Source organism: Pelodiscus sinensis, chromosome 1, assembly GCF_049634645.1.
Source record: "Pelodiscus sinensis isolate JC-2024 chromosome 1, ASM4963464v1, whole genome shotgun sequence".
Taxonomy (NCBI): domain Eukaryota; kingdom Metazoa; phylum Chordata; order Testudines; family Trionychidae; genus Pelodiscus; species Pelodiscus sinensis.
The window spans coordinates 120,892,565-120,906,341 of NC_134711.1; the positions used below are offsets into that span (position 1 = coordinate 120,892,565).

The 13,777-nt window shown below is 47.2% G+C and overlaps 1 protein-coding gene and 1 long non-coding RNA gene across 2 annotated transcripts in view; one reads left to right on the forward strand and one right to left on the reverse strand.

The window, feature by feature from the left end:
• TTLL12 (tubulin tyrosine ligase like 12) overlaps nt 1-4,132 on the reverse strand; it is a 45,013-nt gene extending 40,881 nt beyond the window's left edge. Inside the window, exon 1 of the mRNA XM_075899469.1 lies at nt 3,940-4,132. Coding sequence (XP_075755584.1) covers nt 3,940-4,059 — 120 coding nt within the window. The 5' untranslated portion in view covers nt 4,060-4,132. The remainder of the gene's footprint in view (nt 1-3,939) is intronic.
• Nucleotides 4,133-4,594: 462 nt separating this feature from the next.
• Nucleotides 4,595-13,777, forward strand: part of LOC142818608 (uncharacterized) — a 54,223-nt gene continuing 45,040 nt past the window's right edge. Inside the window, exon 1 of the long non-coding RNA XR_012896160.1 lies at nt 4,595-5,318. This is a non-coding gene — a long non-coding RNA (uncharacterized LOC142818608). The remainder of the gene's footprint in view (nt 5,319-13,777) is intronic.

Here is a 13,777-nt window from a genome sequence, read left to right on the forward strand (position 1 = left end):
AGTGTCTGACAACTTTAACACTGTATTACCAAGCTTGCCTATAATAGGATTATAATTTCCCCCACTAATTCCCTCTAAAACATGAATTTCTGCCAATCAAGGCCAACAAAAGTTGTGAAGACTTACAAATCTGACTCTCAACCATGCATGTTGGAAGTCATAAAATAACAGAACTGGAAGGGTCCTTCAGAGGTCATCAAGCCCAGTCTCCTTCACTCCGGGCAGGACCAAGCACAATCCAGATCAGCTGTTTTCAAAGTATGGGTCGTGACCTAGTACTGGGTCACGGAATGCCAGCACTGGGTTGCCTTGCTGTTGGGTGAGTAGCTGACCAGCAGGAGTGCTAAGGTAGTCTTCCCATTGGTCTTGGCACCATGTACCATGCTGTGCCCCAGAAGGGACCAGTAGCAGGTCTGGCTCCTAGATGGGGGGAGCTATGTGGATGCCAAGCACCACCAATGGGAATTGTGGTGTGGTGGTTGATGCCTGAGGATGAGAGCAGCACTCAGACACTTGTACACCTTTGCCCTGGAGCCAGACTTGCTGCTGGCTGTCTGAGGTGCAATGTGGTCCACAGAGCCAGGACAGACAGGAAACATGCCTTAGCACCCCCACTGCACCACCAACCGGGAGCCACCAGAGTTAAGCCCACACCCCAAACCTCTACTCCAGTCCTGAGCTCCTCCCAAACCCGGGGTCCCCTCTTGCACCTCAGACCCCTCATCTCAGCCCTCATCCTTTAGCCCGCATTCTAGTCAAAAGCCATAATTATGTTATATCACCGGCATCAACAATTTTCAACTGGGTCATGAAAGAAAAAAAAAGTGAACATCACTGATCTAAGACATCTGTCAGGGATGATCAACCTGCTCTTAAATATCTCCAATGATGTAGATGCCATGATCTTCCCATGCAACTTATTTCAGTGCTTAACCATTCCGACAATTATGAAGTTTTTCTTTGTGTCCAACCTAAGCTTCCCTTGCTGCAGTTTAAACCCTTTGCTTCTTGTCCTATCATATGTTAAGGAGAATAATTTTCTCCCTCCTCCTTGTTAAACCCTTTCAGCCCTGGTCTTCAAAATAACCAGCCCCTTATTTCAAAACAACAAGCAGAGAGCATCCATGCTACCAAACTCATTATTTTGAAATAAGGGGCTGGTTATCATGAAATAACTCCTGCTTTCCTTGAGGAATAAGCTTATTTCAGGAGTTATTTTTTTCAAAATAACTTATTTTGAAATAAATTTCCTAGTGTAGACTTGCCCTCAGGTACTTGAAAGGTATCCCTGCCACTCTCAGTCTAATGTTTTCCAGAGTAAACAAATGCAATGCTTTCAATCTTTCCTCATAGATCATATTTTCCAGACCTTGAATAGTTTTTGTTGCTCTTTTCTGGACCTTCTCCAAAATCTTTCCTGTAACATGGTGCCCAGAACTGGACACAATATTCCAGCAGAGTAGAGCAGGAGAATTACTTGTGTGTCTTGTTTACAACACACCTGCTAACTCATACCAGAACGATGTACCACTTTTTTTTTTGGGGGGGCAACAGTGTCACATTGTTGACTCATATTTAGCTTGTGGTCCACTGAGACCCCATTCTGCAGTACTCTTTTGTAAGCAGTGATTTCCTATTTTGTAGGTGTGCAAAGAAATCAATAAGAAATTATTTAAATTACAGCATTTCAGAATGTTTGTATTTTTTGGATTTCCCAGGAACGTAGCAGCTAATGATAAGATGTTCAGTCAGATAATCAGGTATTAAATTATTTGGGGGAAATTATGTAGATGAATATGGAGCTGTCTCCCACCCCTCCTAGTTTGTTTTAAAAAAAAAAAAATCAGGCTAAGCATAAAGTTAAAAAGTTTCAAAGGGGTAGCTGTGTTAGAAAAAGAAACAACAACAAATAGTCTTGCAGCACCTTAGGACTCATCTAGACTACATACCTCTGTTGAAAGAGGAATGTAAATGAGCCCGACTGCAGATTCACTTTAAAAAAAACCTTTTTGAAACAGCAATTGGATGTAAATATGCAAATGAAGCACAGGATATTTAAATCCACGCTTCATTTGCACTTTCGATCGGACTCATTTACATTCCTCTTTCAACAGAGGAATGTAGTCTAGACAAGTCCTTAGAGACTAACAAAAATGTAGATGGTACCATGAGCTTTTGTGGGTACAACTTACTTCCTCAGATGAATGGAGTTTTAGCTAGTTTCTTGTAACTTCAAAATGACTCCTATCAGTCTATAGTGGGGGGTAGCTGCTGGATACGGCATGAACCAGGACTGAGACAGTGTGCCTACCCATCAGCTCTTAAAGTATTTCTAGTTAGTCTTTATTCAAGCCCAGGGTAATGTTATTAAATCTGTAAATGAAGTCCAGTTCTGCACTCTCTGTAATTGGTTAGTGAAATTCCTTTGTAGAAGAAGAATGGCTACTTTTAAATCCATTAATGAGTGACCCAGCAGGTTAAAATGTTCCCCTACCACAAGAGTTCTCAACTTTTTTCGGTCCCTGTACCCCCTTGGCTTTTAGTAAACCTTCCCATACCCTCTATTCAACATGAAAGAAAATAAATTCTAGAATCCACAACTTTTTTTCACTAACACTACTACTTTTGGAATATTTCAATTAGGATAATCTAGTTATTTACCAAATATTCCCAAACCCCCTTGACAATCTTCACATACCCCAGGTTGCAAACCCCTGCCCTACCGGTTTGTGTGTGCTGCTATTTCTGATGTCTGATTTGTATTAGGGATGTTAAATTTAGATTAAATTAACTGATCGAATAGTCAATAGGATTTCCATCTACTATTCAATTAGTCTATAAGGGCACCTGTGTCTTTTAACAGTTCAAAAGTAGAAGCCCCTCAGGGACACTGGGATCAGCTGAGACCTCCTCTCCCAGGCTCCCTGCCATGCTTCAGCCTTTGAAATGTACAAGAGCCCTGCTATGAAATATACAAGAGCCCTAGTGGGACTCATACATTTCAAAAGCAGAATCCAAGCAGAAGCAGAGGGAGCACACTGCTTCAGTCCCCACTCACAGGGTTTCCTGCTGTAACTCTACCTCTCCTACCCCCCATGGAGCTGGTGCTGGGGAAAAACTGGCTTTTAAGCTGGCCCCAGCAGTGGCTCCAGCTCCCTGCCCTTCCTGCTTCTCTCTGATACAGGCAGCAAAGGGGGGAGGGAGAGGAAGCAACTAGTCACTTACATCCCTGATTTGTATCCATTTATCCTTTGTCATAGAGATGGTTTCATTTGGCCAATATACATGGCAGAGGGGCATTGCTGGCACTTGGTGGCATAGAGCACAATAGTGGATGTGCAGCTGCATGAGCCCCTTATGGTGTAACTTATGTGGATAGCTCCTGTGATGGTATCACTTGTACAATTCAGCTGCCTTTCACAGGACATGAAGGTTTAGTTAGCATCGGTTCATCATTTTAAAAAGGTACCCTTGCTTACAGACTGTGATCGCGTCGAAAGTCATTTCTAAATGCACGTGTAAAAGAGCCCAAAGAAAAGCATCTCTTAGATAGTGCTAGCCACAAGCTTGGTTCCTCCCCTAGGATTTAAGGGCACACCCAAACCCGCCCTCCTCCCCTAAATCACTCCAAAGCACCCAAGCGCCCGTGCCACGCCAGTCTGAACAAGAGAGCCTGAAGACTAGCCGCGACCGAGCGAGCCCCTGGGAGATGGCCAAGGAGGCTGAACGAGACGAGAGCCCTGCTGGAAGAAAAGCCCCTTGCAGCCAGGAGAGCGCTGCACAGACGCACCCGCAGGGAGCATGTGCAGGAGGCCGAGGCGCGAGCAGCAGGCAGCGCCTCTCGGCTCGGAGCCTTGGGCGGCGGGAGGGGAGGCTCCGGCGCGCGCGCCATGTGCTCCCGGGGGGGGGGGGGGAAGTCCCCGGAGCCCGCTCACCCACCTCGTTCTCCAGCTTGTGCCACAGGCGCGCCCAGTAGCGCGCGGGCACCCCCGAGGCGCTGAGCGCCGCCGCGTGCAGGGCCACGAACGCCTCGTGCTCCGCGGGGCGCGCCCCCTCCATGTTGCCGCCGCCACCGCCGCCTTGGGGGCGGGCGTCTTCTCGCTCCGTGGGAGTCCCGGCGGCACCGAGGCATGCTGGGTGGGGGCTGGCTTTAAAGGGAAAGGGCTGCGCGCGGGGGAAGGAGCTCCCCGAGCGCCCGCCGCGGCGGGGACAGCCCAGCCCCCTTGCAGCCCCCGGGTGAAGGACGAGCAGGCGCGCCCGACTGCTGCCCTCGCCCTTGAGCTGGCTGCCAAGCGCCCAGCCTGCGCCGTGATTCTGCTCAGCCGCATCTGGGGGGGGGGGGGTTGCAGAGGGTGTTTTTGGTTTGCCCCTTAGCGAGCCAGGCAGGGCTCCTTGTGAAAAAGGTGGTTCGATCCGAAATGTCCAAAGATCAAGGGGGAGCGGGGGGGGGGGGAAGCTGTTTAATTCAGGCCAGTGTTTAATTGAGACATGCCAATGTGGTCCTGTTTAATACGTGGATTCATTTCACTCCATTCGTGCCTCTTGCATTGCTTTTTAAATTACTTCTTCATAGTCCGTGGGATGCCAGTCACACCCTTAATTATTCTTTTCATGGGCTTTCCAAAAGGGCTCCCAAAATCCTGCACTCAGTGCAGTCTGGAATTCAGTGTCACAGCTGTAACCAGACCAAAATGCAGGACAATGTAGCACTTTAAAGACTAACAAGATGGTTTATTAGGTGATGAGCTTTCGTGGGCCAGACCCACTTCCTCAGATCAAATAGTGGAAGAAAATAGTCACAACCATATATACCAAAGGATACAATTAAAAAAAATGAACACATATGAAGTGGTATGGTGTTTTATAATGGTTAGAAAAATGGAGTCTGGGACCTCCTTAGGTGCTGAGAGAACAGGGAGGAACTCTACAGGGAGGGAGCTAAAGAACTGAAACAGGGTGGATTTTCCCTGCTCTTTTTGCCTGAAGTTTCCATTTACCTCAGGCCCTCTTCCCACCAGAAGGTCACCTGATAGAAAAGGACCTCAGAGGTTTCCCACCTGTGAGGCTATATAAGGCCTGGTATACCAAGCAAAGATCGCTGTCCATCCCAGTGGCAGTAATCTGCGCAAGTCATAGCACTTACCTGAGACATCTAGGGACTCATTGTGCAGCAGCCCAACAGAGGGAGAAGAGGACACCCATCCGTCCCACTTATCATCTGGCATCTGTTCCATCTGCATACCATCCTCTTGGTTTCCGGATTCATCATCAAGGGACTCCCCAGTTTTCCTCTCTGCAGGCTCCCAACCAGCCCAAAGGTAAGAGGTCCTGGACAGTGCACCTCTAATGCAGCCACTGACTGTCCTAGAAAAGGAAGGGTATTGTAAAATGGGGTATCTTTTACCATTTGTTTGTACATGGAGTCCAGTTAGGATACAATAGGGCCTGGACTTTGTCTGATACTTGTACCGTTCACTTCCATAATTTATTCTGAGTTATTAATTTGCGTCCGGTTCCCCTCCTCCCCATTTCCCAGAATTGTAAACAAATCCCTAATACACTTCACTTCTGTTTTCACCCTTACTCTGAGTCTATTTTCCTTTCTTTTGGGTTCAGAGAGGAGAAAGTTTTGGGTCTGTCACGGGTGGTAGACCCCGAGAGAGGAGCCGAATCTTCATCTTTCTGGCTAGGGCATGTACCAGCAGCGGCTTCTATCTTTCTAGATTATTTATTATCTTAGTTCTAGGAGTAGCATTACTGTTCCTCTCAAGTCCCCCAGTATTCCCGTGAGTCTCTTCCACTGCCCTTTCTCTGCCATATCTCCAGTTCCTCCTCCCATGCTCCCTACATTCATCTGTCTCCTCATGGTTTCCTGGCCAGCGTCCTGCCCATAGAGTGGCAACTCTCTTCCTTGAGGGCAACCTAGCTTTAGTCTTATTGAAAACAATGGGGAATGGCAGCCAGAGGGAATAAGGGAAAACTCACAAGTTTGATGCAAGCACTCATGGGAACCCATAAAGTATTGCAAGCTGCATGATAAAAAAATCACAAGGGTTGACAACTTTGGCCCAATATCTGCCTACTTACCTAAAAAATAAATACATAATAAAGTATGTCAAGAAGCTCAAGATACCTCTAGCATCAGTTACAAAACTAAAAATAGACACAAATAGCAGCTTAAACCAGATCAGGGTTGTTTTCAAATGAGGTGGAGGAGTTTGTTGCAGAGCTCACAGTGTCTGCTGCACCACAAGGCCTCTAAAATAAAGTGGGATCTAAGTTGAGCACCTCTGCTGATGACATTGCTGGAGCACTATGGCACAGGGATAGAGTTGGTGTCAGAATCTTAGAAAAGGGCTCTATAAATCCAACCCATAAATCTAACACCATAAATGCAACCCAGACACCAATAGGTAGTCAGTGCAGATGATGAGCTGCAGATGTCATGTGCTGCTTGCAGAGAAGACTTGCTTAGTAGGCTGGCATTTTCTTATTGCCCTATCATACATTTCTGGATTGATTTAAGGTACAGCCCCGTGTAGAGCACATTGTGGTAATGGTAATAAAGCCATGGCTCATGGTAGCGAGGCCCATATCTGAAAGAAACAGTAGCAATCTCTTGCCCAGGAGCAGATGGTTAAAAAATATTCCTGTGTATTGCTGCTCTACAGTCATCCAGCTGCAGTTGAGGATTCAACACAGCCTTCAGATTGGACACCTGCATGGAAAAGATGGGCAAGCACTCATAATCAAAGGGGGATAGGTCGTCCTTGCCATGTCCTCTAGTTGCTTCTCTGACCCTAATACAGTGGTCACAAACCAGTACATCGGGATCTACCAGTGATCCTGACTGGTTGGGTTGGGAAGCTTTCAAGTACCTGAACTTCAGTTGTCCCTCTACCCACTGTCATGCTGCTCCTGCCCTCTGCCTTGGAGCTGCCCCTCTGGGTGCCTCTTGCTTGCCATGCAGGGTGTGGGGGAGGTGCTGATGTCAGGGTGTCCCTCCTCTCCCCACTTCTGTACCCTATCTCCACACAGAGAGAATGGGATGGATGGAGCTTGGGAATGCAAATCTCTGTCACTGGCACACACTGTGGCTACGTCTACACTGGAAGCTTCTTGTGCAAAAACTCTTCCACAAGAGAGTGTCTACACTGCCATATGCTTTTGCATAAGAGCATCCATGGCAGTGTAGATGCTCTTTTGCGCAAGAAAGCTCTGATGGTCATTTTAACCATAGGGGCTTCTTGCGTAAGAAACTCATGTTGCTTGTGTACACTGGCCTCTTCTGGAAGAGCTCTTGTGCAAGAGGGCTTATTCTTCGTGGGGAGAGGAATAACTCTTCCGGAAGAAGCCCTGTTTTCCAATGCTGTACTGTAAATTTACTTCTGGAAGAACGCTCGTGCAATGTAGATAGCTGGCAAGTTTTTGCGGAACAGCTGTTCTTGCGCAAGAAGCTGCCAGTGTAGACGTAGCCTGTGTGTGTGTCTGCAGGGGCAACCCATGCCTATAGGCAAACTAGGCGGCCGCCTAGGGTGCCAAGTTACATGGGGCGCCAAATTCCAAACCCTGCCCCTTCCATTTCCCCTTCCCTTTCCAGTGCCTTACCTGGAGCACAGCTTCCCTGCGGCCAGGAGGGGGGTAAGTACTGGGAGAGGCAGCACGCAGGGGAGGAGGGGGTCCCCTGTGCCGTGGGAGGTGGGGGTCAGCCCTGGGGGAGGAGGAACGCGGGGGGGGGGTCGGCCCCGGGAGAGGAGAAACACGGGGGGTTTCCCCTGTGCCGCAGGGAAGGGGGGGTCAGCCCCGGGAGAGGAGGAACATGGGGGGGGTCCCCTGTGCCTCGGGGGGTGGGATCGGCCCTGGGGAAGGAGGAACGTTGGGGGGGGGGTTGCCTCGTGGCTTCCCCTGCACCGCGGGGGGAGGGTGGGTCGCCCCGGGAAAGGCGCATGCCGGCTTCTCTCTGAGGGGGTGGGATCTTGGGAGGAGGCGGGTGCAGGGAACTCTCTCCCCTGACTGGCACCCTGCTCCCTCTCCCCAGCCCCCAGCCAATAGAACTCCATCCCCAGCCCCCCCCTCTCCCCAGCACAGAACCAAAACCCCTAGTCGGTATCTGCCCTTGGATTTGGGGGAGGGGGGTGCCGATTGCATGGTTCGCCTAGGGCGCCAGTTGCTGGCAGCTAGTCTAGGGCCGCCCCGTGTGTCTGTCATTCTCACAAAAACACACTGTTCTTCACTCTCCTCCTGACCCAACACATACGTGGGGGCTTGTCGTTACTTAGTTTACGGCTTGCAAAGTGTGGGTTTTTTTTTTTGTTTTTTTAATGGTTTGGGCATTTCATACTTTTATTTCTCTCTTATGCTTAAATTGAATTATTTGAATAGTGAGTTCTAAAAAGCCTAACCTGTCTTGGCAAGAGTCATTATCCCTATGGAAATTGCTGTTCCTGGAAGTGGCTGGCATGTCCCTGAGAGAGGCAGAGCAGGGGTTCTCCACATGCTGTCCTTGCCTGCAGTCACCACTCCTGCAGCTCCCATTGATCAGTAACGGTGAACCGTGGCCAGTAGAAGCTGTGGGCTCAATGCCTGTAGATGAGGGGCAGCACATGGCACCATGGAGCCATTGCTGTACATGCCAGTTGCTTTTAGGAGTGATGCAGGGCCAGGACAGGAGTAAGCCTGCCTTAAACCTCCTGCTCTACCACCTGGAAGCTGCCTCAGTTAAAGAGAGCCTTCAGCTTGCACCTTGAAATCCCTCCTGGACCCCAATTTCCCACCCTGGGCTAAGCCCTGAGCCCCTCCACACTCCATTGCCCAAGACCAGAGCTTGCCCCCCAACCTCCTACCTCAGCCTGATGAGTGAGGATGGGCGAAGAAGAGGGATGGAGTGAGCAAGGTGAGGCCTCAAAAAGGGGTGGAACAGGGGAAAGGCCTCAAAGAAGGGGCAGGAAGGAAGTGGGGCACAAGTATATAGGTTTGAGGTAGAACTTACATTGCACTTAAATTGAAGGAAGTGATCTTGTGGTTAAAAAGGTTGGAGACCACTGCCCTGACGCCATGAAGGTTTTATTGTGAAGGCTATGGATGTTGCGATTAAAATATGTTGGACCATGGGACGTTGCTTAGACACTGCATTGTGGTTGAGATATTTTTCTGATTAGCTGTTTTTCTTTTTCTGTCTTTGCCATAGACTCAACACATACACAGATATTCTCTTATAGCCCAAATCATCGAGTCACATCACAATAATCAGTAAACACAACACAAGAGATTCATTGGCCAACAATCTTCCTCCATGTTTGATTGTCTTCGTACAACCTTGAGAAGCAGGTCATATCACAGTTTGTCCAGGCAGCCACACAGTCAAACCACATTCACTGCAGGTGCTCCTGCTCCAGCACCTATCACCAATACATGCACAATTTGCTTTCACAATCTTCCTCAGCTCCTGCAATTTGTGTCTCTGACAAACTCAAGTTTTCTTTGTCTCTGATGATCTTCAAGATGTCCAGTTATTACTCCAGTTATAATATGCTGTCAATCAAGGTGATTTCCTCATCTCTAGTTTGTGTGTGGAGTATAAAAATATGTAGCAATTGCCTGTAGCATTCCAGTTTGATGTCAGAAAGCCTCTTAATATCCTGTTTCCTTAGCATCCATGTCTTGCATGCATATAACAAGATGCTGAAGGCAAGCAATTTCATTTTATACTTCATGGTAATTCCTTTTTTCACCAGATGTGGTAGAGGATTGCTAGGAGCAACAGTTGCAAGTCCAATTGTATGTTGAATCCGTGATGTGTAGGGTCCTTTATGGTCATATTACCTAGCTATTTGAAGTGCTCAGTGCACTCCAGTACTTCCCCAGATTTGAGTAGGAATAGCTTCAGATCGCTATTGCTAGAATTCTGGCTACTGGCCAGCTCTTTGCATTAAGAGTGATTTGTTGCTTTTGCAGTATGTGGAGGAGTTTGAACTATAGTTGACCAAATGAAAGCAACCTGGAAAGAAAGCAACATGAAATCTATAACCTATCCTGGAAAACGATCCCTCACTCTCACAGACCTTGGGAGGCAGGCCAATCCTCGCCTACAGACAACCCTCTAACCTGAAGCAAATTCTTATCAGCAGCTACACCTCACACACACTCACCCAGGAACTTAACCCTGCAGTAAACTCTGTGGCCAACTCTGTCCTCATATCTATACTAGCGACACCATCACAGGACCTAGCCACAATATCAGAGGCCGATACAAGTGTTCATCCTGTAATGTGATATCAAGTGCCAGGAATGCTCCTCTGCCATGGATACTGGCCAACCTGGACAATCTCTATGAAAAAGGACAAATGGACACAAGTCAGACATCAGGAATTGTAACACACATAAACATGTAAGGGAACATTTTAACCTATCTGGCCACTCATTAATGGATTTAAAAGTAAGCCAATCTTCTACAAAAATAATTTTACAAGCCAATTAGAGAGTAAGTGTAGAACTGACCTTCATATGCTAATGTGTCAATTTCCCTGGGCTTGAACGAAGACATTAACTGGATGGCACATTATAAAGCCAACTTTCCATGCATTTACATCAAAAGCTAACCATGGGACACTTCCAGATCACTGAATTAGCCTCATTAGCACTGGTACTACTATCGACAGATAATTCCCCCCTCCCCCGTTTCTTTTCTGTTATAAATTCTGGGTTCCTATTATTTCCAGTCCTGTTGCTAGCTCATCTGAAAAAGCGAGTTTTTTCCCCCACTAAAGCTTTTGATACTATATATATATTTGGACAAACGTCTAATTGAAGGGGGAAAATCTCGCTCCCCTGGGGTACAGAGCCCCCAGAAGGGTTCGAGGCCGGAGGTCAAATCAGTGAGGCAGGAAAGAAACTTAGAAGAGAAAACTTTATGATGCATGCATGCAGGCTGTCACTTCCAAGAGTGAAGCAGCAGCCCTGACAGACAGATTCAGGTATCCTTTATACAGAATGCTTAGACAGCTCAGTTGTGGATTGTTCTTCTTTAACATATCAAAGTCTCAGCAGAAGTACTTTGAGACTTCTGTTCACCCCAGGAGTGCTAGAAGTAAGTTTTTACAGTACACAAAGCCACATGAGAACTTGAGTGGAGGAGTCTACAAGGCAAACTGTGACAAAGATAAGGGTTTACATGACAAATTGTGACAGACTAGGAGTATCCATGAATTTGAGATAGGCATTGTAAGGGTCTTTGATTAGAGTTAATTTGATTCTCTCTGTTACAGGGAGAGAGGCCTGGAAAACTTTTAACCCTTACAACAGTTTTCTTTAGAGTTTTGATTTCTGCACAGTCCCCCCCCTTTAGACACAATTGGAGTTATTGGATTTTCCCCACAATTCCCCCCTTTAATACTCCTATTGGAGTATTACTCAAAGTTATTTTAGACATTCTTAAGTATTCTTCCTTTGCTAGGATGAAGTCTCATCTTAGAGGGAGGTTTTCTTTATCTGCTGGGTAAATAACCCACTGCCCATTCACCCCCAGATCTTTACCAGTGCCAATATTGCTTTTAAAACATAAGGGAAACATAAGGGAAGCATTCCCTGATGGATGTAATGCTTGAGTAAGGGGAATCCCTGAGGCAATCAGATTTTTATGCCAAATCTGCCTGTTCCCCCCCATGACTATGTACTTCTGGCACAGTGTTATCATTCTGGGCATCTACCCACTCCCGCTCTCCTGTAGAGTACTGACTACCAGTAGATCTGAATTTTAGGGGTCTGGTCCACAGGGAGGCAGGAGTTGGGATAAACTGTAATGGTAAAAGGCCTTCAGAGCCTTCTATAAGCTGTTCACATATCCAACAGTCACTTGTATCACTTGTATTGGTGAGGGACACAACCTTTTGCAGGGCTTCCCAATAAGGGTGGGGAAAGTTATATACTAAGGCTATTCTGACTACTAAAAGAAGGAAAACAATCCCCATCTTATTATAGTATCTTAAGTCTCTAAAGTAGAAAGGATAATAATAATATAGTAATTAGCTAGCAACTAGCAAAGCAGTCTCTTTAACTAAGCTTAATCAGTTAGTATTGTTTGGCTTGCCTCTGCAGGCACTCTTCGAGATTTCGTAGTCTCTTAGTTCACTCAATACTGGAATGGATTTCCCTTTGTGAGAGCTACAGGGCTCCAGGCTCACCTGTAGGTCTTTGCTGGTACAGTCCTACCTCTCAGGTTGTACCTCGAAGCTCCTGGTGGAGGCCGGTTTGGTAACAGTCTGGTTTGAGAGTCTGCCGCCTCGGTCCGCTGAACCTCGTCCTCAGGTGATTCCTCCAGGGAGGGGTCCTGGGTGACGGGGTCAATCAGCTCTGTTGGATCTGCAGTTCGGCATACATGACTTGCGTGGATCCACGAGGGGCGCTCCTTCACCTTTACTGCTGTGTGGGTGATGAGCAGCAATTGGAACGGTCCTTTCCACCGGGCTGTCAGGGAATTCTTTCTGCGATGTTCCTTCACGAACACGTAGTCGCCTGGTTGGATGTTGTGACACGGTACATCAGTAGGTACTGGGAGGGCTTCCTTTACCTGCAGGTGCAAGCTCTCCTAACCGTCATTTTATGTCTAGGTTTCTTCTTTCTGTGTGGCTGCTAGCCTGTGGGCCTCCTGCAACATTAAACTGCTTACAAATCACACATGAATTAGATATGAATTAGATATTCTTGAGACAGCTTCTAGGTGCACGCCTGGGGCGTACCATTGTTTTGGGATTTGTGAGGCCACCCCCCTTTTGCTAATGTGTGTCATTTGATGAGACACCTGAGCAAGCTGCCGTGTGAGAGATTTTTGGGGCAACTGGGCAGCCATCAGGTGCACCCATTATCCCAGCTGGGGATAAGGAGCAGCCTGCTTTGTCCCAAAGGTTTTTCTCTGCAGGTTGAGTAGCTTGCTGTAGTTTTATCAGGTCCTGCAAAGAAACAGGGAGGGAAAGAGAGACCAGAATCTGAAAGGGAGTCAGAGGTCTATGTGCTGCCGCATGTCTGGCTGCTGCATCAGCACTCCCATTACCCAGAGAAACAGGATCAGTGGCACCTGTGTGGGCTGGGCAATGGGTAATAGAGAGGGATGTGGGTAGCTGAATAGCATCAAGGAGTTGGGAGATAAGGGGACCATGAGAGATAGCGGAGCCAGAGGAGGTAAGGAAACCTCGTTGTTTCCAAATTTGTCCTGTGGCATGACAGAGAAAGCATAGTTTGAATCAGTATAAATGGCAGCAGACTGTCCGGAAGCTAAAAGGCAAGCACGAATTAAAGCGATAAGCTCAGCAGCCTGAGCTGATTTGATTCCTGGAAGAGAAAAAAAACCTCTAAAACATTATCTGAGACCACTGCATGTCCAGCCTCTACTTTACCAACTTTCTTTTCTTTTACATGAGCTATCAGTATACAATACAAGATCTGCATTTTCCAGCAGTTGAGCAGACAAATCTTGGGGAGGCTTTACACAGTGCTCAAGCAATTCTTCACAGTTATGGGTATGTGCTTTACCAGTAGAGGGTAAAGGAGAAAAAGTAGCTGGGTTAAGTACATTACATCTTTGAATTACCACATTTGGGGAAGAGAGGATAACATTCTCATACAGGGTTTGTCTCTGAACAGATAGGTGCTGAGTGTGGTGTCGCTGTAAGAGAGCAGAGACAGCATGAGGGACCTGTAAGATAATGCTGTGGCCTAATGTGACAGGTTGGGCCTTTTTAAAGTAATTCAGCAGCAGCTGCAACAGCCTTCAGACAAAGTGGGA